The sequence below is a fragment of the Rutilus rutilus genome (genome assembly GCF_951802725.1).
Source record: "Rutilus rutilus genome assembly, chromosome: 12".
Lineage (NCBI taxonomy): Eukaryota > Metazoa > Chordata > Actinopteri > Cypriniformes > Leuciscidae > Rutilus > Rutilus rutilus.
In genome coordinates this window covers 17,656,167-17,682,759 of record NC_140217.1, presented here as the reverse complement: position 1 = coordinate 17,682,759, position 26,593 = coordinate 17,656,167, and the positions used below count along the sequence as shown (strand labels likewise).

At 39.5% G+C, this 26,593-nt stretch overlaps 1 protein-coding gene across 9 annotated transcripts in view; it reads left to right on the top strand.

The window, feature by feature from the left end:
• The window catches only part of LOC311300859 (centrosomal protein of 95 kDa-like), a 350,199-nt gene that overhangs the window by 163,880 nt on the left and 159,726 nt on the right, over positions 1-26,593 (top strand). For 8 of the 9 annotated variants that reach the window (XM_084425491.1, XM_084425492.1, XM_084425490.1 and 5 more), the window contains 2 exons: positions 346-441; positions 19,885-19,969. In XM_084425491.1, the coding sequence (XP_084281617.1) occupies positions 346-441; positions 19,885-19,969 (181 nt within the window). The remainder of the gene's footprint in view (positions 1-345; positions 442-19,884; positions 19,970-26,593) is intronic. The other variant, XM_084425489.1, reaches the window with a different exon arrangement.

Here is a 26,593-nt window from a genome sequence, read left to right as displayed (position 1 = left end):
GGATGCACATTTGCATAGGCCATAGGCTACTATTTGAATTCATGATTAATGGTAAATTCAAATAACCTCTTCAGAACGTTTAAACTTGATTTCGTTTTTGTTTGTTTCTGTAAAAATGTTGTTCGTTTAAGGTTTTTGTATTTATTCCTTGAACTGGTTCTGAGTCTTGACTATAAACTAATAGTTTTGAAATTATTTGTAAGTACTTTATTACTGTATACTTATTATAAAGTGTTACCGCAAAATGCATCAGCATACATTTTTAAAAATGTGTAGCCCAACAGCCTGATCATTTGGGCTGAACGCTGATTTTTATTTATTTATTTTAATTTTATTTTTGTGTAGTTGGCAGGCTCAATCTGTAAAGATGATAAACTGAAGCGATTAGTGGAACAGGAGCGAACAGATATGACCACTGAGAGACTTGACACTCAGCAAACGGTCAGTGACATTTCCTCCTCATTTGTGCTGTTTTATAATGTGATCGCCGAGAAGGCTAGCTCAATAATTATGTTGTCCTCTCATAAACAATTATATTACATTCAGTAGCACTAATCTCATGGTTTATTACACCGTCTGCATGGATGGTAAGTCACAGTATCACTCCATGGATGTAATTCGCAGTATACCTTTGTTATTTTTATTTTTGTGTTTGTATAGAAACGTTCTCATTCACAGTCAGTTAGTCACACAATAACACTGGTCATCACTACGATACTGCGAGACTGCTTCTGAGATTACACTTCCCAAGTAATTTTCCCTTATAAAATCTAGGGATGGAGAGTGGAAAAGGGTACTGAAATGTTGTTGTTGTTGTTTTTTACTAGGCTTCATACATTTAGATATCTATATCAGTATAAGTCCCTTTTTAAACCATACCTGAAAAGCATGATCAATTAGGGATAGTGGGAAAAGTACTGTGAAGTCAAGCTTCATGAGACGTGTTACTAAGGGATAGTTCACCCAAAAGATACGATGTTTTGAATATTATAGGCAAACAGTTGAGACTTAAGCCAGGGACACATTTAACGATCGTAAGGCCGATTATGAATGTAATTTGATACTTGCGACTGATCATGCCTAAATGCCATAGTCTGTGTTTAAAATCTGCTCCAGTCATAATTTTGGCAATAAATTTCTATCTGGATAATTTAGATCGGTCGTGGCCCGTGTCTCATCTGGTTGCCCGTTGATGGCAACATTGCCCAGCAACATTGCTCAAAAAGTTGCCCTGTGTATCATCACCTTTACTGTAACAGGAATTAAGAGGGTAGGAATTAAGTAATGGTCAGGCACTGCTAATCAAATGATTTTGATTAATTGATCATCAGAAAGTGTAATCACCTCTGTAAAAGCAGAAGTTTTGGCAGTTTGCTGGTCATGAACATTCAGGTGTGTGTTAAAACAATGTCAAGGAGGAAAGACATCAGCAATGATCTTAGAGAAGCAATTGTTGCTACCATCAATCTGGGAAGGGTTACAAGGCCATTTCCAAACAATTTGAAGTCAATTACTCTACAGTGAGGAAGATTATTCACAAGTGGAAGACATTCAAAACAGACACCAATCTTCCCAGGAGTGGACATCCCAGGCAGTTTACCCAAAGGTCAGACCATGCAATTCTCAGAGAAATCAAGGTGTTGCAATGGCCCAGTCAGAGTCCAGACCTCATCCTGACTGAAATGCATATTTCAGTTCAGGCCATATTTTCAGTCATTTTAGTCAGATGCATTGACATTGTGACTGTGCCTCAGATGCAATCAACTCTGTGTCTGTAAAGGTTTGAACCAAATGACCCATACAGACGTATGGCCCATAGAAACTGATGGGTGTGGATAACAAAGAAACCGCATTGCTCTGAGTAGATTGCAGGGTAGATTGATCTCCTGTGTGAGGTCCTAAAAGTTTTGTATTGTTGTAGCCCTTTTGTCTTAATGTATAAAGTTCTGTCTCACAGACTGAACTTTGTCTTAAGATTCTTTGAAGGCCGACACGCTAACATCACTGCTGAAGAACTATGCTTCACTACTACCTTCAATAAATTATTCTCCCTGCAAGAACTCTGGTCAAGCTTACTTATTTTATGTATTAAGAGAAATCTAATACATTGGCGAGCCACCCAAACAATCGCTCTGCCAAATAAAGAGAAATCCTTCAATACATACATATACAGTGCTCTATTCTTGATACATTCATACATTTTGTGTACTAAGTAAACTCTCATCAGGGTCAGGCCAGTGTAGTAGCTTAATAGCTACAGACACAAATTAATCTTTAGTTCTTTTGTCCTGGTTACAGGTACTCTAAAACGACGGCCTGAAGGCAACACCTGAAACTCATAATGGATGGTCATCAGTACAAAGAATGACCGGAGCCGCCTTAAGAACATAATTATAAAAAAATTCAGTAGGACCAGTCTGATCTACACCACTAATTTTCCCTGCTACCTTCACAAGGCTACTTAACCTATTTTTATTAGTCAAACTTAAAATGCTATACCATGCCACAACACAGAATGAGAGGACAGAATCAATAAATTTGTATGTAAAACAATATCATTATAGTAGGACAAACTCTAAAGATTTTAATATCATCAGAAAGAAAAATCTTTGTTGAACCCTTTTACAAACAGCCAAAACATTGGATTGAAAACTCAACTTCCAAGTAAAAACCACATCCAAATATTTATGAGTGTCAACAATTTAAATGTCCGGACCTTTAATTGTTGTCATCACAGGACAAGGTGGAGACCTCCTAAAGCAGGGATCTGCAACTCCAGTCCTGGAGAGCCACTGTCTTGCAGAGTTTAGCACCATCCCTAATCATACATAACTGGCTGTAATTTTCAAGCAATCCTTTAGACTTAATTCCTTTAGACTCTGTTAGGTTTTTCAGGTATGTTTGATTGGGGATTGAGCTGAAATCTGCAGGACAGTGGAGTTGCCAACCCTGCCCTAAAGTCAATCACCATGTCCCTTGTTTTATTAACATTCATCAGAAGAGAAAATTGTTCTCACCAAAATCCTCCTCTGCAGGACCATGCCCCAGATCCTGTTCATGGAGAAGACTCACAATCACTGAATCATCCTCATACTTAACAATATGAATGTTCTCATGTCTACTTTGGCAATCTGTGAAAGACAACAACATTGTGGTGATCCAGTAGAATAATATTGTAAATCAGAATGGACACCATTAACTCTTAACACATTGAGAACATCCTGATAAAAAATCCCAAATCCACCCAGAAATATTAAAGTCCCCGTGTGGTGAAAATCACACTTTTAATGTTGTTTATATGTCTATGTGGTGTTTTTAATATGCTTTAAAGGGGTCATATAATGCCATTTTTGTACAAGCTAATATGATTCTTTAGGGTCTAAATTAAAAGTTTGTAATATAGTTTAATTAAAAATTCTCATTAGTATTGTAAGAAAACACTCATTTTACCTGGTCAAAAACAGCTCTGTTTTCAGCACGCCGTTTAAGTGCATGTGTCTTTAAATGATAATGAGCTTTGCTCACCCCGCCCCTCTGTTCTGTGGGTGTTTTGACACAACAACACACGTTGCCTTGATAACAGTTGAGGGTATATTTTGAAGAATGGCAGCGGGAGTCTCTGAGGACACTGTGCAACCGTATCAATTTGAACCGGACCCAGAACAAAATGACGGCCTCAAAGAAGTTCGACAATTAAGGCTTGAACAGGACGTTTCTGAATGGTTGGTTAACGTAATGTCACTTTGATCTATCTTTGTGTGTACTGGCAGGGTAGAGTAGTGAGATACGAACGCTATGCGATTACTGATGTATACGTTAGTTCATTGACACATTGATGTTACAGCTAATGGTCATGAATTTTTTTTTTTTCGGTAAATGTAGGCTTGTCAGTGATGCGTAACGTTATCTATGCAGTGTAAGGTACAACTGTCAGGGCTGAAGCACTGACATGAGGTCACGGCAGGAATGTTTCTAACAGTAGTTGAAGGACACAATTTTGTATTACCATTCATCTTCATGCAGTTATAGCCTAAATGTTTTTTTGACATTACTTCTTAATCAGTAACAGACACCGTTATAAACCATCTACAAAAGTAAGCTTAGTGTAGTATTACCACGTTAACTTTAACACCTGCGTACACAGTTTGTAATAACACAATAACCATAACGCATTGTTCATTATAAACGTGGGATTATGAATTATATTGAGAACGTCATACATGCCGTAATGTACCCTGAGTGTAAACCTTAGCCGCATTCATCGTGGAGCGTGCAAGCGATTTGCAAAGATTAATATAAAGATTAATATAAAGGTTAATAAAACGTTACACTCACTTCTTCTGGAGGTGCAGCAGGAACACGAATAGTTGGTACCGATCCTTTTTTCAGGAGCAGCTTCTTAGCAAAACCAGCTTTATACTGACCCTCGTTTGTAAAGCAGTCTGGTGTGTGAAATGATTCGCGCAAACATGAAAGCATTGACGTTGATCGTGGGGAATATTCCCTTCGAAAACAAAACTCAGCCACTGCGTCTTCAGCGGTTCGGATTTAGGAACATCAAAATGACTGCTGTGTTCGTTATTACACCCAAGAACAGAACACCACAATCGCTTCGACGCCATTCTGCTCCAGTGTATCAACAATGTGGACTATGATGACAGCTCATTCAGGGCGGGTCTGTGTTGAAACGCTGCTGTCAATTAACAATCGTGAGAGGGGCGTCCGACCGTGTGACGTCACACGGTCGAACGGCTTGATTTGAGACGGGAAAACATATAAGAAGATAAAAAAAAAAAAAAAACACTGGATGGATTTTTATCATTTTATGATGGTTGTGTACAGGCACTGCCAACACACATTTCAGTACAATCAACTTGTAAAAGTGCATGTACCATTATATGACCCCTTTAAGAGAAACCATGGGCAAAATCATAAATCAACTCCATTGCTGAGTTTTTTCTCCTTAAAACGCGGTTTGAAATCGCTGGTGTTTCTGACGTCACAAACTACCTTGTGACCAATCAGGTAAACGAGTGGATCTCTGAGCTGGTGTGAGTGAGTGAAGGTGGGGCTAATTTGCATATTCATAGAACCGCGTATACTAAATGGGTAGAGCAAGGGTGTAGAGTTACATTCAAAATATTTTAAGGCATGAAGCTTTTTTTAAGGAATTTTTTTTTTTAAATATGTCATTTTGGTGATCAAAGATGAGTTTTAAGGGATGAATTTTTTTTACTACAGGTGGACTTTAAGATCCAAGTTAAAAAGAGAAATATATTTCTCTACCACTAAATGGGGCCGTATTGTCTAAGCTGAGGAAAAGGAATAAATAATAGTCTAGGATGGGTCTTTGGCTTTTCCTTGACTACTTCATAACTATTGAAGTAAGAGCTACCAGCCTAAAATCGTTAAAACCCTTTGGAGCACTAGTCATAGCTCCGTAACATATATATAGACAGGGAGAAGAGGCACAACATTATGATCTGAAAAACTGATAGGAGGGCCTGCTATGGCTTTCATTGCTCCCTTGGCAAGGCAAGGCAAGTTTATTTATATAGCACATTTCATACACAATGGCAATTCAAAGTGCTTTACATAGAAGAAATTAAAATAATAAAATGAATTAAGAATAATTAAAACAGTTTATAAAAAAATAAATAAAATACAGTACAAACAGTCGGACGAGCATTGGCACAGTGCTCATTCATTAAATGCATAGCTAAACAGATGTGTTTTGAGTCTGGATTTGAAAGTGACTACAGTAGGAGCACATCTGATCTCCTCTGGAAGCTGGTTCCAGCTGCGGCTGGCATAATAGCTAAAAGCGGACTCGCCATGCTTAGAGTGAACCCTTGGTATTTCTAGCTGATATGATCCTAGTGATCTGAGTGATCTGTTGGGTTTATATTCAGTGAGCATATCTGCAATGTATTGAGGTCCTAGGCCATTGAATGATTTATATACCAGTAATAATACTTTAAAATCAATCCTAAATTTAACTGGGAGCCAGTGTAAAGACCTGAGGACTGGTGTGATATGTTCATATTTTCTGGTTCTGCTCAGAATCCTGGCGGCAGCGTTCTGTATGAGCTGCAACTGTCTTATGGTCTTTTTGGGAAGGCCAGTGAGGAGTCCATTACAATAATCCACCCTGCTGGTGATGAAAGCATGAACAAGTTTCTCTAAGTCTTGTCTGGAAACAAAGCATCTAATTCTTGCAATATTTTTCAGATGATAGTATGCTGATTTAGTTAGTGCTTTGACATGACTACTGAAACTAAGGTCTGACTCTAGTGTCACACCAAGATTCCTGACTTGATTTTTGGTTGTTTGACCCCTAGAGTGAAGGTATGCGTTCACCTTGAGAACTTCATCTTTGTTTCCAAACGCAATGACTTCAGTTTTGTCTTTGTTTAACTGAAGAAAGTTTTGACACATCCAACTGTTGACTTCATCGATGCATTGGCACAGGGAGTCAATGGGGCTGTAATCGTTAGGCGATAGGGCTGAGTAGATCTGTGTGTCGTCTGCATAGCTGTGGTAAGCAATTTGGTTCTTTCTCATTATTTGGCTCATTGGGAGCATATACAGGTTGAACAGGAGTGGCGCAAGAATTGAGCCTTGAGGGACTCAGCATTTCATGGATGTCCACTCAGATTTATGATCTCCTATACTCACATAATAACCTCTCCCATCTAAGTATGACCTGAACCATTTTAGGACTATCCCAGAAAGCCCCACCCAGTTTTCCAGCCTGTCAAGAAGTATGTTATGATCGACAGTGTCAAATGCAGCACTGAGGTCGAGTAGCACCAGCACTGATAATTTGCCTGAATCAGTATTTAAGCGAATATCGTTTATTATCTTTATGAGCGCTGTCTCTGTGCTGTGGTGCGGTCGGAAACCAGATTGAAAATTGTCAAAGTATCCATTCGAGCATAAGAATTTGTTCAGCTGATTGAAGACAACTTTTCAATGATCTTGCCTATGAAAGGAAGATTTGAGATCGGTCTATAGTTGCTTAAAGGTGCTCTAAGTGATGCGACGCGTTTTTTAGGCCAAAACATTTTTTGTCACATACAGCAAACATCTCCTCACTATCCGCTAGCTGCCTGTCCCCTGAACACACTGTAAAAAAACGCGGTCTCTGTAGACACCACAGGCTCCACAAACGGCAACAAAAACAAACTGGGCTCACCCGCACCACGAAACATAATAAACCAGCCAATAACCGACAAGAAGTATTGGAGGGTGGGGTTTGGAGGGTTAGTGCGCGTGCACATGAAGGGGGTGTGTGGAGGAGAGAGAACAGAGAAGCATGAAGAGGGAAGTTTGAATTATGGCCGACACACGACCAAAGAGACGACGTTCCGATGAACAAATTGCAAAGAAGAGGGACAAGGATAAGGAACAAGGATAAGGAACGCGTGAAGTCCCGAATTTACATCGGAAAAACCTTCGAAAGGTGGCGAGAACTCAGCCGGCAGAAGGGCTTCCAATCCGACATAGTTGCTCTGTTTTTGCAGAACAGGTAAATCCATTTTTCTTTCTAAACTGACGTTCATGTTCGCCAAACCAACACAAGGATGTAATTAGCTAGAACTATGCAGTCAGTGTTAACTTTGGTGAATACAACATGTATGTTTCTAGCAGCGATCAATCTCTATTGTAAATGATCAAGCAAATTCACAGTAGGGCGACAATGTGTGTGAACGATTGTTTTCACCCACGGTTTGACGTGTTTGAATGTTCATTTATAGGCTATTGACAACTTTGACTAAATTTGTTTACGCCGCCGCCGTTGTTAATGCTCACTCGACACGCTCACGCGAAGCTAACGTTATCTTGCTATTATTGTGTCCTTGTATGGGAGCTATAGTTATAACCTCAGGGGGCGAAATGATTTAACCCTCTGGGGACTAAGCCCTTTTTGGTCAGTTTTCTCTATTTTTACATTTGGGCTTATAAACCAAGTAATGGAGATGGAACACCATGTGTTTGGTATCTATGGATTCAGAAGACCCTAAGCTAACAAAAGAATGCATGTAATGTGTTTATAAAGGAAGTATGAGTAAAAAAATTAAAATAAACTAGATAATTTCAAAAACGAAAATTTTATTTTAGTAATTTATTACTGAAAATCACACCTTACACAACAATAGTGAACAGTTTTTGAACAAAATATATATTTTTCAAACCCTTTACTTGACAGACATTTGTAATTGTTCAATCAAAAGTGTAAAGAACAATTAAATAATGAACTTTATATACAAACAGTCCCAGGCGTTTTTTCTCAGGCATGCCAGTGATTCGAATTTCTCCTCGTCACTTTCCAGTAACTGTTAATTGTTCCAGAGCTTGTTCTGAGGTAAATATTTTACTGCTTGCCATCATAAAAGTGCTAAAACAATAAAATAATAATGCTATAATTGCTAATATGCTATATATATAAACATTATAATTGTTCTGTCTCTCTCATATAAATCTGTGTGTGTAATTCTACGCTCCGTTCGCTCTCTGTCTCCTTCTCCACTCGACGCTGTTTGCGTCATATCATTTACTATAGTACCACCCCTTGCAAGGCTACAGAGTCCTCTGATTAGCTAGAATACGTCATGGTAACCTTCCTCTGATTGGGCAAGAAAAATATTCCTCCCAGCGGCAATTTTTCCATTGGTCTTTGTGCGTGGAATATTCCTAACAACATCGATTTCATTGGCCTTCTACGCAGTGGTATTGCACAACAAGGAAGTGTGTACACCATATACCACTGTTTTCAGCGGAGTCTGAGGAAGACGGCAAAAAAGACCGCATCTCTCTATCATTAATAGTTTTTAAGATAATTACACATTTGTAAAAGTATGCCATTTTGGGCGGTACCGCCCAATCCGTCCCCAGAGGGTTAAGATAATGTTTCTCTTTTTCTGCATTCTGTAAAACTTAACTTTGTTTGTAGTGACTATTTTGACTTTCCTTTATGTCGGAAGGGAGGGGAGGAGGGAGGAGACGGGATGAGGAGGAGGGAGGGTCGAGCTAGCTTCCGTTTTGTTTGACAACAATTCGAATGTCAACAAGAAGTTACGACTCCCGGCATCGCTTACCCCCAATTTCCACCAGATGCGGAACGGCTGCGGAACGGCTCCGCTGCGTGACAGCTCCGTGTTCCGTCGTCCGTCAATACCCACCAGGTCCGTATTTGTTGCGGAACGGCTGCCGGCGCTGATCCACTTGTCCGACACGACTGTCGCGTGGTGTCGCGACGCCTCCCCACATTGGTACGTTGATGGGGGTTTACCGCTATGGGCGTGGTTTTGACCCAGCGGGAAATGTAGCGTATCAGAACAGAGGACCTGCGAGATACTTCCCTCCGTCTCCATATGCTCTACTTCTATTGGATAGACGCGTCGCGTCTGACGGAATTCATTTGCATAAAGATGGGCATCGGCCAGCTTTTTGACGCGCAGCATTTTTTCAAATGAAGCGCCGCCTTCCCGGAATGCTTTGCGGGCGCGACAAAGTCGCTTGACGTCACCCATAGGAATATAGTGGAGCGCGGCGCGACAGAAGTGTCGCACGGACAAGTGGATCAGCGCCGTGCGTCCATGACTGACAGCTGAAGTCACGAGGACCCACGAGATCTCGCTAATTCACGTATGATCGCGCGATATATAGTTTCTATAAACAGAACGTTATGGGGAATGGCATATTATGACGTTTTCAAGGTGTAGTGTAGGGAAATATGATCCGCCATGATCACGGTGTATTTTATTTAGAAAATTAACCGGATCTTTTATTTTGTTTTGGTTTGTTCTGTTTTTTTTGCTCGACTTCCTGTCCTGCGCATTCTGCCCTGTAGTGCTGCGTAGCTCTCCGGCATCCGGCAAAAATAGAAGCTCTGCGTATCTGTTCCGGAGGGCTGCGGATCGCCGGAGTCGGAACGCAGCTGTACCGCATTCAGTGGAAATACACTCATTGACTTTAATGGAAACCTATTGACTCCGCTGCCGTGCCGGAGCCGTAACGCAGCCGGTGGAAATTGGGGGTTAGAGCACCTTTAATATGGTCTTATCCAGATTGTTCTTTTTCAGGAGGGGCTTGACAACTGCAGTTTTCAGGGAGTTTGGAAAACTCCCAGAGAGAAGTGAAGCCTTTACCACTTCTAGAAGATCTGCTTCTAAACTGTTTAACACACTTTTGAAAAATGATGTGGGAAGTGTGTCAAGAGGGCAGGTTGATGTTTTAAGGTGCTGTACGGTTTCGTCCAAAATTTTGCCATCAATTTCTTTGAAATCAGACATAGTAGCTACTTTCTCAGGTGGTTTGATCTGTCTGACCCCAGTGCAACTCAAGGATGTGCTGATCACCTTTCTGATATTATTGATTTTCTCAGAGAAGAAAGAAGCAAACTCACTGCACTTGCTGTCTGAGAGCATTTCACTGGGAATCTGGCTTGGGGGGTTTGTCAGTCTCTCTACAGTAGCAAAAAGAGTGTGTGTGTTGTTTAAATTACTGTTTATAATATTTGAGAAGAAAGTCTGTCTAGCTTTGCCCGGTTCCATAATGAAAGCATGAAGGCTGTCTTTGTAGATGTTATAATGGACTACAAGTTTTGTCTTCCGCCACATGCGCTCTACTTTTCTGCATTGTCTTTTCATATTTTGCACTGCTGTTGAGTTTCTCCAAGGTGCTTTTTGTCTGCCACTCTTCTTCCTGACTTTAACAGGAGCAATATCATCAAATACACTTTTAACTTTTGAGTTAAAAGAATCAAGGAGAAAATCAACAGAGTCTGCAGATATGCTTGGTGTTAAGGATATAGCCTTCATAAATAGTACACTAGTGTTCTCATTTAAGCATCTCTTCTTGACAGACACAGGTCTAGCTTCAATGGCAGGAGAGATCAATATATCAAAGAAAATACAGAAATGATCAGACAGTGCTACATCCTTAATAACAATCGATGAAATGTTTAGACCCTTACTGATAAGTAAATCTAGAGTGTGTCCACGATTGTGTGTGGGTCCATGTATATGCTGAGTCAGATCAAAAGTTTTTAAAACACTTTTGATTTCTTTTGCCATATTGTTCTCTGCACTATCTATATGGATGTTAAAATCTCCAGCAATGGCAAAACAGTCAAACTCTGAGGTAATTGTTGATAACAGTTCTGTAAAGTCCTCAGCAAAGGCTGGAGAGTATTTTGGAGGCCTGTAAATAATGATAAGTAAAATGCGTGGAGCACCTTTTAACACAATACACAGATATTCGAAAGACAAGTAATTCCCAAATGATATTTGCTTACATTGATAAATATCTTTAAAGAGAGCAGCTAGACCCCCACCTCTCTTAACAGCTCTGCAGACACTCATAAAAGTAAAGTTAGGAGGGTCTGTTTCATTGAGGATTGTTGCACTGCAGCTGTCTTCTAGCCAGGTTTCATTCAGAAGCATAAAATCCAGATTGTTTGTGGTTAAGTCGTTGACTAGAAGTGATTTATTTTTAAGTGAGCGGATGTTAAAGAGTGCTAACTTAACAGACTTACTTTTCCCCACAGCAATATTAGTTTGACGTTTAATAGGCACCAGATTAGTTAGGTTTGCTGTACGGCTATTGAAGGCCTTAGACTTTCTATCTTGTAATAGAACAGCAATAGAGAAAGATACAGGCACACTGGGTTCCCGCTTGTTCTGTAAACATTTGAGAAAGTTACTGTTATCAAAACGGGGACCCGACACATATCACTGAGAGCTGGTATCAGTTGTTTTTGGTTCACCTCGAGCAGATGGAGGAGGGTGTGGGCCCTGGCGTTGTGGCAGAGGCCGAAGAGCTCTCACAGGAGGAGGGGGAGGGCGAGCTGGGCCCGCAGGCTTTGGTGGTAATGGTGCCTGTCTTTTTTTGGTTGGTATCTGGGGGCTTGCTCCCTTGATAGATCCATAGGTCTAAAATCTTATAATGTCAAGTATAGCAATTGACATACTGATAAAAATCACTAAGAGTCTTCTTTAAGTCACAGTTATTGAAAACAAAGTTTGGAGCATCCGGCAAAATTGATTTAAAATTTTGTAAAACTTCACTGGCAAATCTAGCAGCAGTTTTATTGTTTGCTTCGAATAAATGTCTACAACTGTAATACATATCTGTGAAAATTCCCTTGGTAGATAAAATGGTCTTCAAAATTCAATGTCAGGAGAGTAAATCATTGCTCTCACTGTAATATTTGTATACCACCTTTGATTGATATACAAACAGACCCCTCCACCCGGATTTTTTTCCACTTACCTCTCTGGCCTTCAACAGTGGATGCTATTCTTTTTCTTCACAACGATCGCGAATAAACAGTGAATGAGCCTACTCAGTTCAACGGATTTTTTTTGTCTTTATTATATTTTTATTATTATTTAACGTTAGTCAGTTGGCGAAGAGTTCTTTGAAACGTTGTTCTTCGGTAAAGTTACTTGACATCAAAAAAAGGTAGGCCGTAAATCTTTATTTACTGCTCGATCACATTTGGCTATATAATATTCTCTACTGCATGCTTATGCTTCTCTGTAATGGACAGTCTGTATTAATATTTCTGGGCATAATTGTCGGTGGTGGTAGTTATGTTTGAGGCCTATAATAAAATTTTACCAAGTAGCGTGTGTGTGTATGTGTGTGCGTCTAGCAGAGACAGTGCGCATCAGAGAGCGCGCATCAGAGAGAGCTCAAAGTGATATTGATGTTGGTCTCGGACCGGGTTCGGGCTGAAAAATTGCAGACGTTTTCGGGCTGGGGCCGGATTAGGGCTTGAACACCACGGGCCAGGTTTCGGTTAGGGCTGGATGTTTTGCCCCGTGCAGGGCTCTAGGCAGTATGCTAGCTGGAGCCGTTTACCTCCGGTCTTTGTGCTAAGCTAGGCTAGCGGTGGGTGCGTCAGACAGAGTTACTGCACGCACGGAGATGAAAATGATATGTATGGACTTATCTAACTCTGGGGGATACAGTGAATAAGCCAAAGTCCCAAAAAGTCGGCGTGCTCCTTTAAGCCACTGTTCTTTAAAACATGATGATGTTATATTTCCCATCTTTGCGTTTGCTATTGTATTAAGCTACTTGGTCCGCAACCATTAAAGTATTCCTACAGCGACTGATTTGGCTCATTGCCGCTAACATCATTCTCTTTCTGAAACCTGTAGTAAACCGCATTCACCGGTTCTAACTCGATAGCAACACTAACTCAATAGCGGTTGACCAGAAGACTGCAAGTATTTCTCATTTACTAGATTACAATGAAATGAATATGTCCCGCCTTCTAAATAAAAAAGCCAATCGCCAATTGGTAAGCCATTGCATCACTGCAGCTGCCGTTAGAAGCTCATTAAAAAAACACTGAACAAGAATGGTGTTCATAGATACCCCTTTTCCACCAAGGCAGAGCTGGTGCTGGTTCGGAGCCAGAGCCTAGTTTCAAATCGGTTCTTTGTTTTTCCACCGCCAAAGCACCAGCTCCGAACCAGTAAAACTGGTTCTTAAGTAGCACCAAATCATTGCAGGGTCTAGAACGGAGCCAAGGAAGAACCGCTTGCGTCAGAGGCTGGGGGCGGGGTTACCGTGGCCAACAAGACTGAAGAGAAACTTGTGACCGCCATTTTTAAATAGCAGCTAGTCGAGCTAATAGCAGCTCGATTATAATATCCGTCTATGTAAGTTACGGCGAGCTGCACGAACGCGTTGGATTCGCCGTGTTTGGATGCCGATTTATTTTCGCAAACCCATGAGCATCCATAGTAACGCAACGTCTATTATTGTTGATGCCTTGTTCGAGATGCATCGGAGCAGCGTGGACCGATCAGAGCTGCGGGAGTGTTTGGAGATCATACGACTCCTTGTGCTTTTTGATCGCTTTCGCAGTGCTTTGATTTCATGTGCTGATCGTTCTGCGAGAAGCCGATGCATGACTCGAACAAGTCTGGTGTGTTTGTGTTTGGCGCTGCCGCACGCGCGTTGCTGAGCAACATGATACGTATGCAGTGACGTAAGATATAGCTCTGTTGTGGCTCTCTGGCCGGTGGAAACGCAAACCGGTTCTTAGTAAGCTCGTCAGTCGAACCAACTCCGAACTGGCAATAGCTCTAGCTCTGAACCAGCACCCGGTTCTTGTTGGTGGAAAAGGGGTAAGAAAGGACATCATGAGGAAAACCACCACTATCAAAAAAAAGAAATGCCTGTGATGCTCCTAGATTTACTGCCACCATTAGGTTGTGGCTGCTAAAAGAGGGCCAACAAGTTGCTAAATTACTAAGTTCACTTACTTTTTCCTGCCTGCACTGTGAAGGATTATTTAGTGTCTTCGATTACAATTTAAGAAAACTATTTGTATATTATTCATTTAGTCCGATTTTGGTAACACTTTGTAATAACTGCATGCTATTAATCATTAGTTAAGCATTACTAAACAGTTAATTCATCATTTATAAAGCATTAATAGACATTAATAAGCAGTTTATAAATACAGCTATAAATGCTTTATTCTTGATTTATAAGCATATCTATAATGTGTTTAATTATTGTATTTTCATACTTTATTAATGATCAATTTATCATTTCTAAATGAAGTATAGCATTATTTACAAACCAGTTACATTATTTACCATTATTTACAAACTAGGTGTTGTCATAGATTAATCACTTAGAAAGTGTAAGTAAATGTAGTAGGTGCAGGTAGTTATAAAGCATTTAGTAGTGGTCAGTTAACTATTTTGTGAGCTCATCTAAAGTGAGGACCATTTATGCTTTGTAAAGAATTTACAAAGGAGATTTAAAGGCTCATTTATCTTCTAAACAGAAAAAGGAAACAAACACAACACAGTGATACAAAACAAAAATATTTAACAGCCTTTAAATCTCCCTTGTAAATGCTTTACAAGGCATAAATAGTCCTCACTTTAGATGAGCTCACAAAAATAGTTAACTGACCACTACTAAATGTTTTATAACTACCTGAATTAACCATTAATTACAGTAGAAATACATGTTAATAAAGCATTTATTAACACACTAAGTAACTATTACTATATGTCTGAATAATAATATGTATTTAAACAGTTTATTAATCATTTACTTACACTTTCTAAGTGATCTTATGAACCACTGACAACTCCTAAATAACCGGTTTGTAAATAATGCAATACTTCATTTAGAAATTATAAATTGATCATTAATAAAGTATGAAAATACAATTATTAAACACATTATAGATATGCTTTAAAATCAAGAACGAAACATTTATAACTGTATTTATAAACTGCTTATTGATGTATTTTAATGCTTTATAAATTACGAATTAACTGTTTACTAATGCTTAACTAATGATTAATAGCGTGCAGTTATTATAAAGTGTTACCCATATGTTAAATCTAAGAGTAATCAATAGAGAAATCGAGGTAATTCCAAAAGGTCCACAAATGTTTTTCTAACAGATGTCATTGGGATATTTGCACACTGAACTGCGATTGATTTTCTTTCTTGCATCTCTTTGCATACTGTTATTTTTATTTAGCCATTTATCGCCATGGTTAAATAAAACTAATATGTTGTTGTGCTGTTTGTTTATTCTCATATGCAGGTGAGGGCTGAGTATTATGACAATGGCTGTCTTTGAATTTTTTTATTTATTGTTTTTCCTCAGTCTAGATCATTTTCTATTAATCACCCATTTAGAGACTGTCTTCTGTGTTTCTGATACTGCACTAAATTGGTTTAAGTCCTACCTCTTAGATTAGATCATAAGCAGTTAGTTATGGGTAGATGCAGGTCTGAGGGTTTGGTACGATCTGTCGTTCCTCAGGGGTCAATTTTGGGCCGTTTACTATATTTTTCCCCTTGGTCAACTTTTAAGATCACTCAGTCTTAAAGGGCACCTATTATGCAAAATTCACTTTTACATGGTGTTTGAACATAAATGTGTGTTGGCAGTGTGTGTACACAACCACCCTATGATGATCAAAATCCACCAAGTGCTTTTTTAAAAATCCTCATAAATCATAAGCACTGTCTCAGAACGAGCTGTTCTCAGATTCGGGGCAATGTGACGTCACTTTGCACAGGCCCCTCCCACGACTGTTGATTGACACTGCAGTTTGAGCATAGACAGAGTGAGCTGGACACAGTCCGCCATTGTTTCCACGCTGGAGCAACTGTAGACAAGAATGTCTCCTAAGCGATTGAGGTGTTTTGTTGTTGGATGTAAGAATGAACTTAGTCTTCATTTACTCTCGTTGTTACTCGAGGATGGATCTGTACTGTTCGTGATTCAGCTTACGGTCTCCGGAGCGACAGGCCTAACGTTACTGATCACGGCAAAAATGAAAGTGAGAGCACGCACTTTATGACAGCTCATCCAGTCATGGATATACAGTTTACCAGTTGATTAAGCACCCACTGAAAAGGTGTGTATATATTTGTTTACTGTTAGTTCTAACGAGTGTTTTGTGTATTTCGCTGTGTATGTTCCATGATAATGAAAGGGAGAGAGAGAGAGTTTATGGATAAGACTTAAATGCGCATTTATATACTGTGTTTATTCGGCGCTTACAGTGATTTTCTGGAGTAAAACTAAGGCTTCATCTTTTGTGTGAGGTACAATAAACTTAATTGAACTCATCAGTATATTTTGGTCATCATTCGGGCGGGGTCTGCTACAGCAGGCTTGTATTAATAGTGGATAAAAGCAGATGACAAATAACCAGTGGTGTAGTGTAGTTTTTTGTAGTGGGTATACTGTAATATAACCCCCCCCCCCCCCCCCCCCGCCTCATACTCACCCATCCCAGAGCGTCACCCCCCCATAAGCACCACCACACTCACTAATGCATACAGTATTCATCCATTGAGAGCATTATGAAATATTAGGTGTAATCAACATGTCAGATTATTATAAGCAACAGTCATTAGACTTTAACACACAGACTTTAACAGCCAATGACATTTACAGCTGGGGAGACTGGACTGATTTTCTACTGTTTAGTGTTAATCACCATCTAATTTAGCCAGTTAAGAGCTACATTTAGCCTTAGATGTTATATGAATGGTCCCTGAAGCACAGGCTGACCATTTTCACAAAAAAGAAAAGAAAAAGAAAAAGAAACATTATAGGCACAAATACAAATTTACTTTTAGAAATGGTGTTTTAAAAAAAAAAGAAAAAAAAAAAGGTGTTATTGTTTTGGCAAGTTTACTGTTTAAAATTAAAACATGTATGAAAACTTGTGTGATATTCCCTTAAAATAACGTTTTAATAGATTTTATTATTATTATTATTATTATTATTTTAAAATTAATTTTACTGTGCAAATTCTTTCTAATTTCTTTGAGTTAGACCGAACTTTTATTTTGGTGGGTTGTAGACATTTGAGTTTCTGTGTTTTAATAAACTATTATTATTATTATTATTATTATTAGGCCTACTTGAAGTATACTCTGTGCAATAGTAATATATTTCTGTTATAATTTCTTCAAGTTATACCGAACTTTTATTTTGACAGGTTGTTGTGAAGACATTACAGTTTCTATGTGTAGGCTAACTTATGAAACTATAAGATTGAATGACGATAGTTTTATCAAATGAAATGGTGAAATTCTCGTGCAGTGACTCTCATAGCAGCTCTGCGATGAAAGTGCACATGTGTATCCTATCCTACATCATGTCTCAATACAGTGAAACGCTGAAAAAACCACGAGCGTGAGTCACGCGTGCTTCAGTGTGTGTGTGTGTGTGTGTGTGTGTGTGTGTGTGTGTGTGTGTGTGTGTGTGTGTGTGTGCGTGTGTGTGTGTGTGTGTGCAACTGTGCGAGTGCATAGTGGAGCACACATTGAGCGCTCATTCCCAGAGACGCGTAGAACAATTGCAGTCTCTTTTAACTTCAATATTCACAGACGTTAGTCCATATCGAGATTTGATTCATTGTACAGCCCTACTTTTGATTTATTTATTCAAAAATAGCAAAATTCCGTGACGGTCTGCTTAGCAAGCTCCATTTGTGACTGGATTCCGCGATTCGGTGTCGCTTCACAAACACTGACGGGGTGAATTTATGAATGAAAGTGAAAGTTCTGACACAAAACGAAGTTGTTACGTATCCTCACGATTTTTTAAGTGGGTATACGGAAATCCTTGGCCTTTTCTAGTGGGTATACGGCGTATACCTGCGTATCACGTAGACTACACCACTGCAAATAACCGTAATTAAACTAAACTATTCCTGTTATATCTCCATACAGCATATATTCTCTGGCTCTGTGGGCATTACTGTGCGACTCGAGTCGAAATGAACACCACTACTGAGAGTTTCTGTTTTGATATTATCAGATGAGATTGTCCTGGCTCTTAGCGTGAGCTCGTGAGGCTCCGCCCCCTGGGCCGGCAGCAGCAGTTAATTTGCATTTAAAGGGATACACACTAAAACGGTGCGTTTTTCTGAGCCCCAAAAAATGACAATTGAAACATGCTGTAAAAAATTTTCTGTTGGGTATTTTGAGCTAAAACTTAACATACACACTCTGGGGACATCAGAGACTTATTTTACGTCTTGTGAAAAGGGGCATAATAGGTGCCCTTTAACTTTCATTTTTATCCAGAACATTCAGATTTGCATATATTTAAAAATCTGATATCTGATAATGTGGCTATGGCCTTTATATCAAGGTATTTATGAGGAATAAAATGGATATCAATTTTCTTTGTTTTAACAGTGAGCAGTCTGAGGTTATGTTCATTGGCTCACTCCACCAGCCTACAGAAAGTATTTTACCTTAAATGTGGATGGCTCTATTCTGGAGTTCCAAACAAAACTCAGTTTGGGAGTGATATTTGATGATAATTTAACACATTATCCTCATGTCCAGAATACTGTTTAAAAAAATCATCTTAAAAAAATCAGAAACAGAAGACTATGCCCCATGTTGTCATTCGTTTTGAATTGAAAATTCTCATGCTTACCTGCAAGGCTTTGCGTGGTTTGGCTCCTCAGTATTTGTTAGAGCTCTTAACCTCCTACACCCCAGTGAGTGATCTCTGCTCTTCTGAAGCTTGACAGCCAAATTGTTTATGGTGAAGGATTCAAATTTAAGAATCTATTTCAAATATGCTTCCTTACATAACATCACGGTAAAGAATATTGTATTTAGTGTTTAAGGGTAAGATAATGATTCTGCTCAGCAAAGTTGCCTTTCCTGTTTTCTCCTTATTGTCTGTAAATGGCTCTTGAAGCCCCAGTTTCACTCAGACTGATGGGATTAGCACACGAATGATTCACTGAGAATCTCACCTTTTGTTCTGCAAATGGCTTTCGGACCCAAATGGCTCTTGGAGCCTTATGCTGATTGAATTTGGATTGGCCAGACCCTCACAGTCTAGGGTGTTACCTTAACCTGTATACTCATTTACATGCTTTGTTTGAATTTGTCTCCACCTTCACAAGTCCCTCCTCCTAAAATGCCTATAAGACACCATGTAAATTTATATACTTTAGATTATGTTGGACGAAACCGCAGCCGCGCTCAAATAAAGAAACTCTTCTGTTTGAACGTGATCCCAACGTCTCCTGGTCTGCTTTGAAGAAAGAAAAACTTTACAACAATGGGTAATAGAGCTTTCTCTTCATTTGCCCCAAAACTATGGAAATCTCTGCCCTCTGAGATTAGGCATGCAGAATCTCTTAGTGTTTTTAAATCTTCCATTAAAACAATTTTTTAGGGTCACTTTTATTTGATTACTTTGTAACTGTTTTTATTCTATACTCTTGTCTTCTTGAATTGTACACAATAGCATGCTGTTTCATTTGTATTGTGTATCAGAATGCCTTTCACTTTCATAAATGCATTTTTCTTATATGAATGTATTCCCAGATCCCCAGATCCTGCATCAAGTCATCTTGCTCTCGATCTTCCCAAACCAGACTCCAACAGACAGCCAGAAGAGAGACCCATTCCTGTAAGACATCAACCAATGAGAGAGTACACACACACACACACACACACACACACACACACACACACACACACACACACACACACACACACACAAACTGGCATATACTGTATAGTTTACCAGGATTCTTCATAGGCACAATTGTTTTTATCCTGGGCTAATCTTTATCCAAAGCGACTTACAAATGAGAACAATATAATCAATCAAACCAACAAGAGGGCAACAGTATGCAGGTCTAAAGGCCTGTTCACACCAAGGATGATAACTATAAAGATATAGTTCTCAATATTAAAGAATAGCAGAGTCCACACCACAGCTATAACAATAACGGCACTGAGAAACGATATCGTTGGAATCACTTTCAGAACGATTTTATCCAGCTGATGAACAATAAAAACATTGACAATCAGAATCCATCCTGCTGTAACGAGCTCGAACATTTACAGCGGCAGACAAGCACATGCTTAGAATAAACAGAACGATATCGTCCGCTGGTGTGGACGCTAATATTGTTATCTTTATAGTTATCTTTATAGTTATCATTCTTGGTGTGAACGGGCCTTAAGTGCTGTCAAGTCGCAGTTAGTCGCAAGTTTTTTTCTTTTTTCTTTTCTTTTTTTGGAATAGGCAGAATAGAATAGTCAAAGTCAAGTTTATTTCTAGAGCACATTTAAAACAACAGAAGTTGACCAAAGTGCTATACATCCCAAATCATGAATCAACAACAACAAAAATAAAATGACATCAAAAAGACAAAAACACACAGCTCTCAAACTGAACTAAAAGCCAAGGAAAATAAATGTGTTTTAAGACTAGATTTAAAAGCAGATAGTGTTGGGGCCAGCCTCACAGACAATGGTAAATTATTCCATGGTTTAGGGGCCACACCTGAAAAGGCCCGATCTCCCCTATGTTTCAGCCTTACTCTAGGAACAGCCAAGAGCATACAATCTGCCGACCTAAGAGACCTAGATGGAACATGTTGTTGTATAAGGTCAGAAAGGTAGGTCGGGACTACTTGGGCCAGATATCTCAATTTCAGTTTTACTATTAAAATGTAAAAAATTCATGGCCATCCAGGCTTTAATGTCTGCGAGGCAGTCCAACAATAATTTACAGAGCTATTATCATTTCGTTTCAATGGCAGATAAAGTTGTGTGTCGTCTGCATAACAGTGAAACGAAATGCCATGCTTTCTCAGGATAGACCCCAGAGGAAGGATGTACAGGGAAAACAGCATCAGGCCAAGAATAGACCCCTGAGGGACTCCACAAGGAAAAGGTGCCATTGGGGACACAAAGTCTCCAAGGCAAACCGAAAACTTCCTATCGGACAGATACGACCTAAACCACTCTAGAGCAATACCTTTGATACCAACACAGTGGTCCAACCTAGAGATCAGAATATTATGATCAATAGTATCAAATGCAGCTGTAAGGTCTAACAGCATTAGAATAGCAGAATCTCCTGAGTCTGTAATCAATACGAGGTTGTTAAAAACTTTTAAGAGTGTAGTTTCTGTACTATGATGGGCTTTAAATCCAGACTGAAACAACTCCAAAATTCCATGTAAATCCAAAAAAGATTGCAACTGTATACATACAGCTTTCTCCAGTATTTTCTAAAGAAATGGAAGTTTAGAAATAGGTCGGTAATTGGAGAAAACTGATGCGTCAAGATTGTTTTTTTTTATTAGTGGTTGTACTACTGCATGTTTGAAGCCCTGTGGTACAACACCTGTGGTCAGACTGCTATTTATAATTCCTAGAATTTTGGGCCCAATAGTTTCAAAAACTTGTTTTAAAAAACGTGGAGGGACAACATCTGTAAAACAGGCGGATGATTTCATTTGATCAGTTATATCTTTCATAAAAGATAAAGACACAGGCTCAAACTGGTTAAAAACAGCAGGGCAGGTGACAATAATAGAAGGGTCCTCAGAGGAAGGTAAAATATGTGCTCTAATATTTTCTATCTTACCTATAAAAGGTGAAAACTTCTCACAGACATCTGGATATGAGTAAGAACAAGTTAGTTGAGAGGTAGGCCCATTTAGTACAGCATTAATTGTACTAAAAAGAGCTTGAGGTTTGTTAGAATTATTCAAGATAATATCAGAAAGGTATTTCGTTTTCTCAATTTTTACAGTTTGTGACAGATGTGACATGCCCCCACGGAAGAAAATGTTGAAAAATAACCCCTGAAATGATGACTTCTGGTGAATATTGTGGAAACTAATTGATACATTTAGATAAATATATTTCATATATTATAGCATATTATAATACAACTTATTAGGCCTATATTTATAGAATAGCAAAGTAGGCCTAATCAATATACAAGACTGAACCACATATATGTGAAATATAAAGGCTATCATGATCATTTTGCCAACAATGAACCATGGATTTGTTTAGTTTATAAACTTAAACATATACAACATATTGAAAACTCATCAGCTTAGACTGCATTTGAAGAAAAATAAGCACAACAGTTTTCTGTAGCCTTGTGCGAACTTATTCAATAGAATTAGACTTCTAGAATGTTCTTTCCAGTGCAATTTTATTTTTTTATTTTTTTAAATAGACAACATTTAAGGACGTGTAGTGCAAATATCTTTATATAATTATACTTCCATTATAGTTAACTTTCTTTCCAGTGCAAAACAATAATACATAAAAAACAGCTAATAAAGAAAATATAAAATATGCAATTCAAGCAATTCAAGTCATTTTTGCATTTCCCGCTGTTGTCACTTGTCGTCATCGTTGCTACGATACGTGACTCACAATGACTGAAACGACCAATTAAAAGGGCATTCTCTGATGATGTTCCAAGATGTTAAAAACGCTACGCTGATCATAGACAAACAGGCTACTCGCCCCTGGGAATATCAATATTGCAGTAAACGAGCCTGTTACAATACATGCACGCCTGCAAACTAACGCCGATACAAACATGATGACGCTCTCTGGCTACTCGCCCCTCTTCGCGCTCTCTCTCCCTTTGCTTGTGCCGCGCAAACTGCGCCATTCACAGGGGATGTCAGAAACGGACGGTCTCGGTGCTAGCTTTCTTTACGTTACAAGAAAGCTACCCCGCCCCTCGCGCCCCGTTCGCGTGCGTCACTCACCGGCGAAAAGAAGGAAGAGAGTCAAGTCAAGTCAAGTCAAGTATATTTGTATAGCGCTTTTTACAATACAGATTGTATCAAAGCAGCTTCACAGTATTAAATTAAAATAATACAACAAGGTTTGTTTCTAGTGGAATTTATTGATTGATAAAATCAAATTAAATATCCCCAAAATATCCCCAACTGAGCAAGCCAAAGGCAACAGTGGCAAGGAACCGAAAAACTCCATCAAGTGACCTAATGGTGTCCTAAAACTCCATCAGGTGACCCAATGGAGAAAAAAAAAAACCTTGGGAGAACCCAGGCTCAGTCAGGGGCCAGTTCTCCTCTGGCATTTATGAACTAGAGGCCGGATTGTAGTTTGAACTGTAAGATTAAAAATATTATATGAATGCCTGGCTGAAGAGATGCGACTTTAATCTAGTTTTAAACTGGGAGAGCGAGTCTGAGCAACGAACAGTATCAGGAAGACTATTCCAGAGTTTTGGGGCTAAATGTGAAAATGCTCTCCCTCCTTTGGTGGTTCTGGATATCCTAGGTATGACCAAAAGCCTTGAATTTAGTGATCTTAAAGAGCGCGATGGATTATAGGGCGACAGAAGATCCGTTAAATAGACTGGAGCTAGGCCGTTTAGGGCTTTATAAGTCAGTAGCAATACCTTGTAATTAATACGGAACTTTATAGGTAACCAATGCAGTGATGATAAAATCGGTGTTATATGATCATATTTTCTTGATCTAGTAAGAACTCTAGCGGCGGCATTTTGGACTAACTGTAGCTTGTTTATTGAGGATGCAGGACAACCAGCTAATAAAGCATTACAGTAATCTAGTCTCGAGGTCATGAATGCATGAACTAACTTTTCTGCATCAGAAACTGATAGCATATTACGTAGCTTAGCAATGTTTCTAAGGTGGAAAAAGGCTGTTTTTGTAACATATGAAATACGAAATATGATTTTCGAAAGACAGGTTGCAATCGAGTATAACACCCAGGTCTTTTACTGTAGAGCAGGGGTGGGCAACTTCGGTCCTGGAGGGCCACTGTCCTACAGAGTTTAGCTTCAACCCTAATCAAACACACCTGAACAAGCTAATCAAGGTCCTCAGGATTACTGGAAAATTACAGGCAGGTGATTTTTTTCAGGGTTGGAGCTAAACTCTGTAGGACAGTGGCCCTCCAGGACCGAAGTTGCCCACCCCTGCTGTAGAGGATAAAGTAACAGGACATCCTACGATGTTAAAGTTGTATTGTGAAAGGTTTTGTGGGCGGTTTTTTGAACCGATAAGTAATACCTCTGTCTTGTCTGGATTTAATAAAAAGAAATTACGCGTCATCCAATCTTTTATATCTTTAACACACTCTGTCAATTTGGATAAATTAGCGTTTTCATCTGGCCGTGATGAAATATATATTTGAGTGTCATCAGCATAACAATGGAAACTAATTCCATGTTTCCTTATAATATTTCCAAGTGGCAGCATATATATTGAGAATATTAGAGGGCCTAACACAGATCCCTGCGGCACTCCATAGTTTACTGGAGTTATGATCGATTTTTCTCCATGAGTTGGTCCGGTGACGTTTTGCTTGACCCCAAATGAATTTAACAAATCTGTAAACGCAGCCCCTAACGCATCATTTGGATTATCTACGTGTATGTTAAAATCTCCAACAATTAATGCTTTATCGACATTGACTAATAGGTCTGAGAGAAAATCTGCAAACTCTTTTAGGAAATCAGCGTAAGGCCCAGGTGGTCTATATACGGTAGCCAAGGCTAGAGATAATAGGGATGTTTTTCTAACATCTAAGAGCGTAACATTTAGTACAAGTACTTCAAACGTAGTAAACTTATAACCCGTTTTCTGAGTAACATTGAGAATATCTCTATAGATTGTTGCAACACCGCCGCCACGACCAATCAGACGGGGCTCATGCTTATAGGAGTATCCTGCTGGAGTAGACTCATTTAGACCGAAATAATCATTTGGTTTAAGCCAGGTTTCAGTAAGGCAAAGTACATCAAAGCTATTATCTTTGACTATTTCATTTACAATAACTGCCTTAGGTGTGAGTGATCTAATGTTTAGAAGACCTAGCTTTAGAAATTGTTTTTGTTTACTAATAGCAACATTTTCTTTGCAATTAGATTTTTCCTAGATCCTGCAGTAGATTTATTATTTGATCTCACTAAACGAGGAATAGACATGGTTTCTATGCAATGTTCTACACTAGTATTTATATCAGTTAAATTGGTGCAGCAGAGACTATGATTTGGACTTTTGGTTACTAGTCAAAAGGTATTTAACATTTTAGAGATGTTATCCGACAGAAGATCTGCTCCGAATCTGCTTGGGTGTAAGCCATCAGCACGGAAAAGCCTAGGACAGAACAGATTCCAATTATTTACAAAGAGCAGTTTCTGCTCATTGCACCATGACATTAACCATTCATTTAGCGCAAATAATCTGCTGAACTTTTCATGCCCTAGTCGGTACGTGGGAAGCGGTCCTGACACTATGATCGTTGTTTCAGGCGATGTGCTGCGTACCGTATCGATCAGATTCCTGAAGTCTTTCTTCAGAACCTCCGTCTGGCGCAGCCTGATGTCCTTCACTCCCGCGTGCTGGACCACAGTTCCGACGCGCTCGTCACCGTTCAGAATCTCGGGAACGTGAGTAGCGATTTCAGAAACACGAGCACCAGGAAAGCAGTGACTGTGCACCTTACTTTTACCTAACGTAGCGTGTACATGCCGAACGATGGAATCGCCGATGATCACAGCATCGCGTTCTGTTTCGCGAAGAGGGGAGAAGCGGTTTTGTGTGGATAACTCGAAAACCTGGAGGGTTGGAGAGAGTCTTGGTCTAGACCTGACTCGCGTCTTCCGCTGCGGAACCACCCAGGCTTCGTGGTGGCGTGTTGGAGCCGGAGTGAACGAGACCATGGCTGATCGCGACCTCTGCGCTCGGGACCGATGCTGAGAAACGCACGGAGTAGACGAGGTCGGAGTCAGTGGGTTAGTAACGTTAATCACTGATTTGTGTGCATCGGCGCGTGATGCCTCAAGAGCTAAACGCCGGTCTATCAGCTCGGCCTGTCTCAATAAAAGGTCGTGGATCTGTTTCTCAACAGCTTCCAGTTCAGACTGCAGTGCGTGCAGCTCAAATGTGTCCTCACCTGAACCAAAAGGTAGACTACTTACATCTGATATATTCGCCATTTTAACAGATGGACAGTAAGTTAGCAACGAAGCTAGCAGTGATGCTATCAATATTAATACTAATTTATGACTGAAGTCTTGGATATAATCCGTCTTTTTAGTGGTAAGGGTGTAGAGTAGACGCACGATAGGCGAAAAAAAAATGTTTGTTTGTAAGTGAGTGTGGAGAAGACGCGTTCAGCCGTGATCCATGGGAGTAACCTATAAGAGTATCCGGCGTTGGATCACTAGTGTTTTCTGTGATCACTAGTGTCAGTGTGTTTTTAG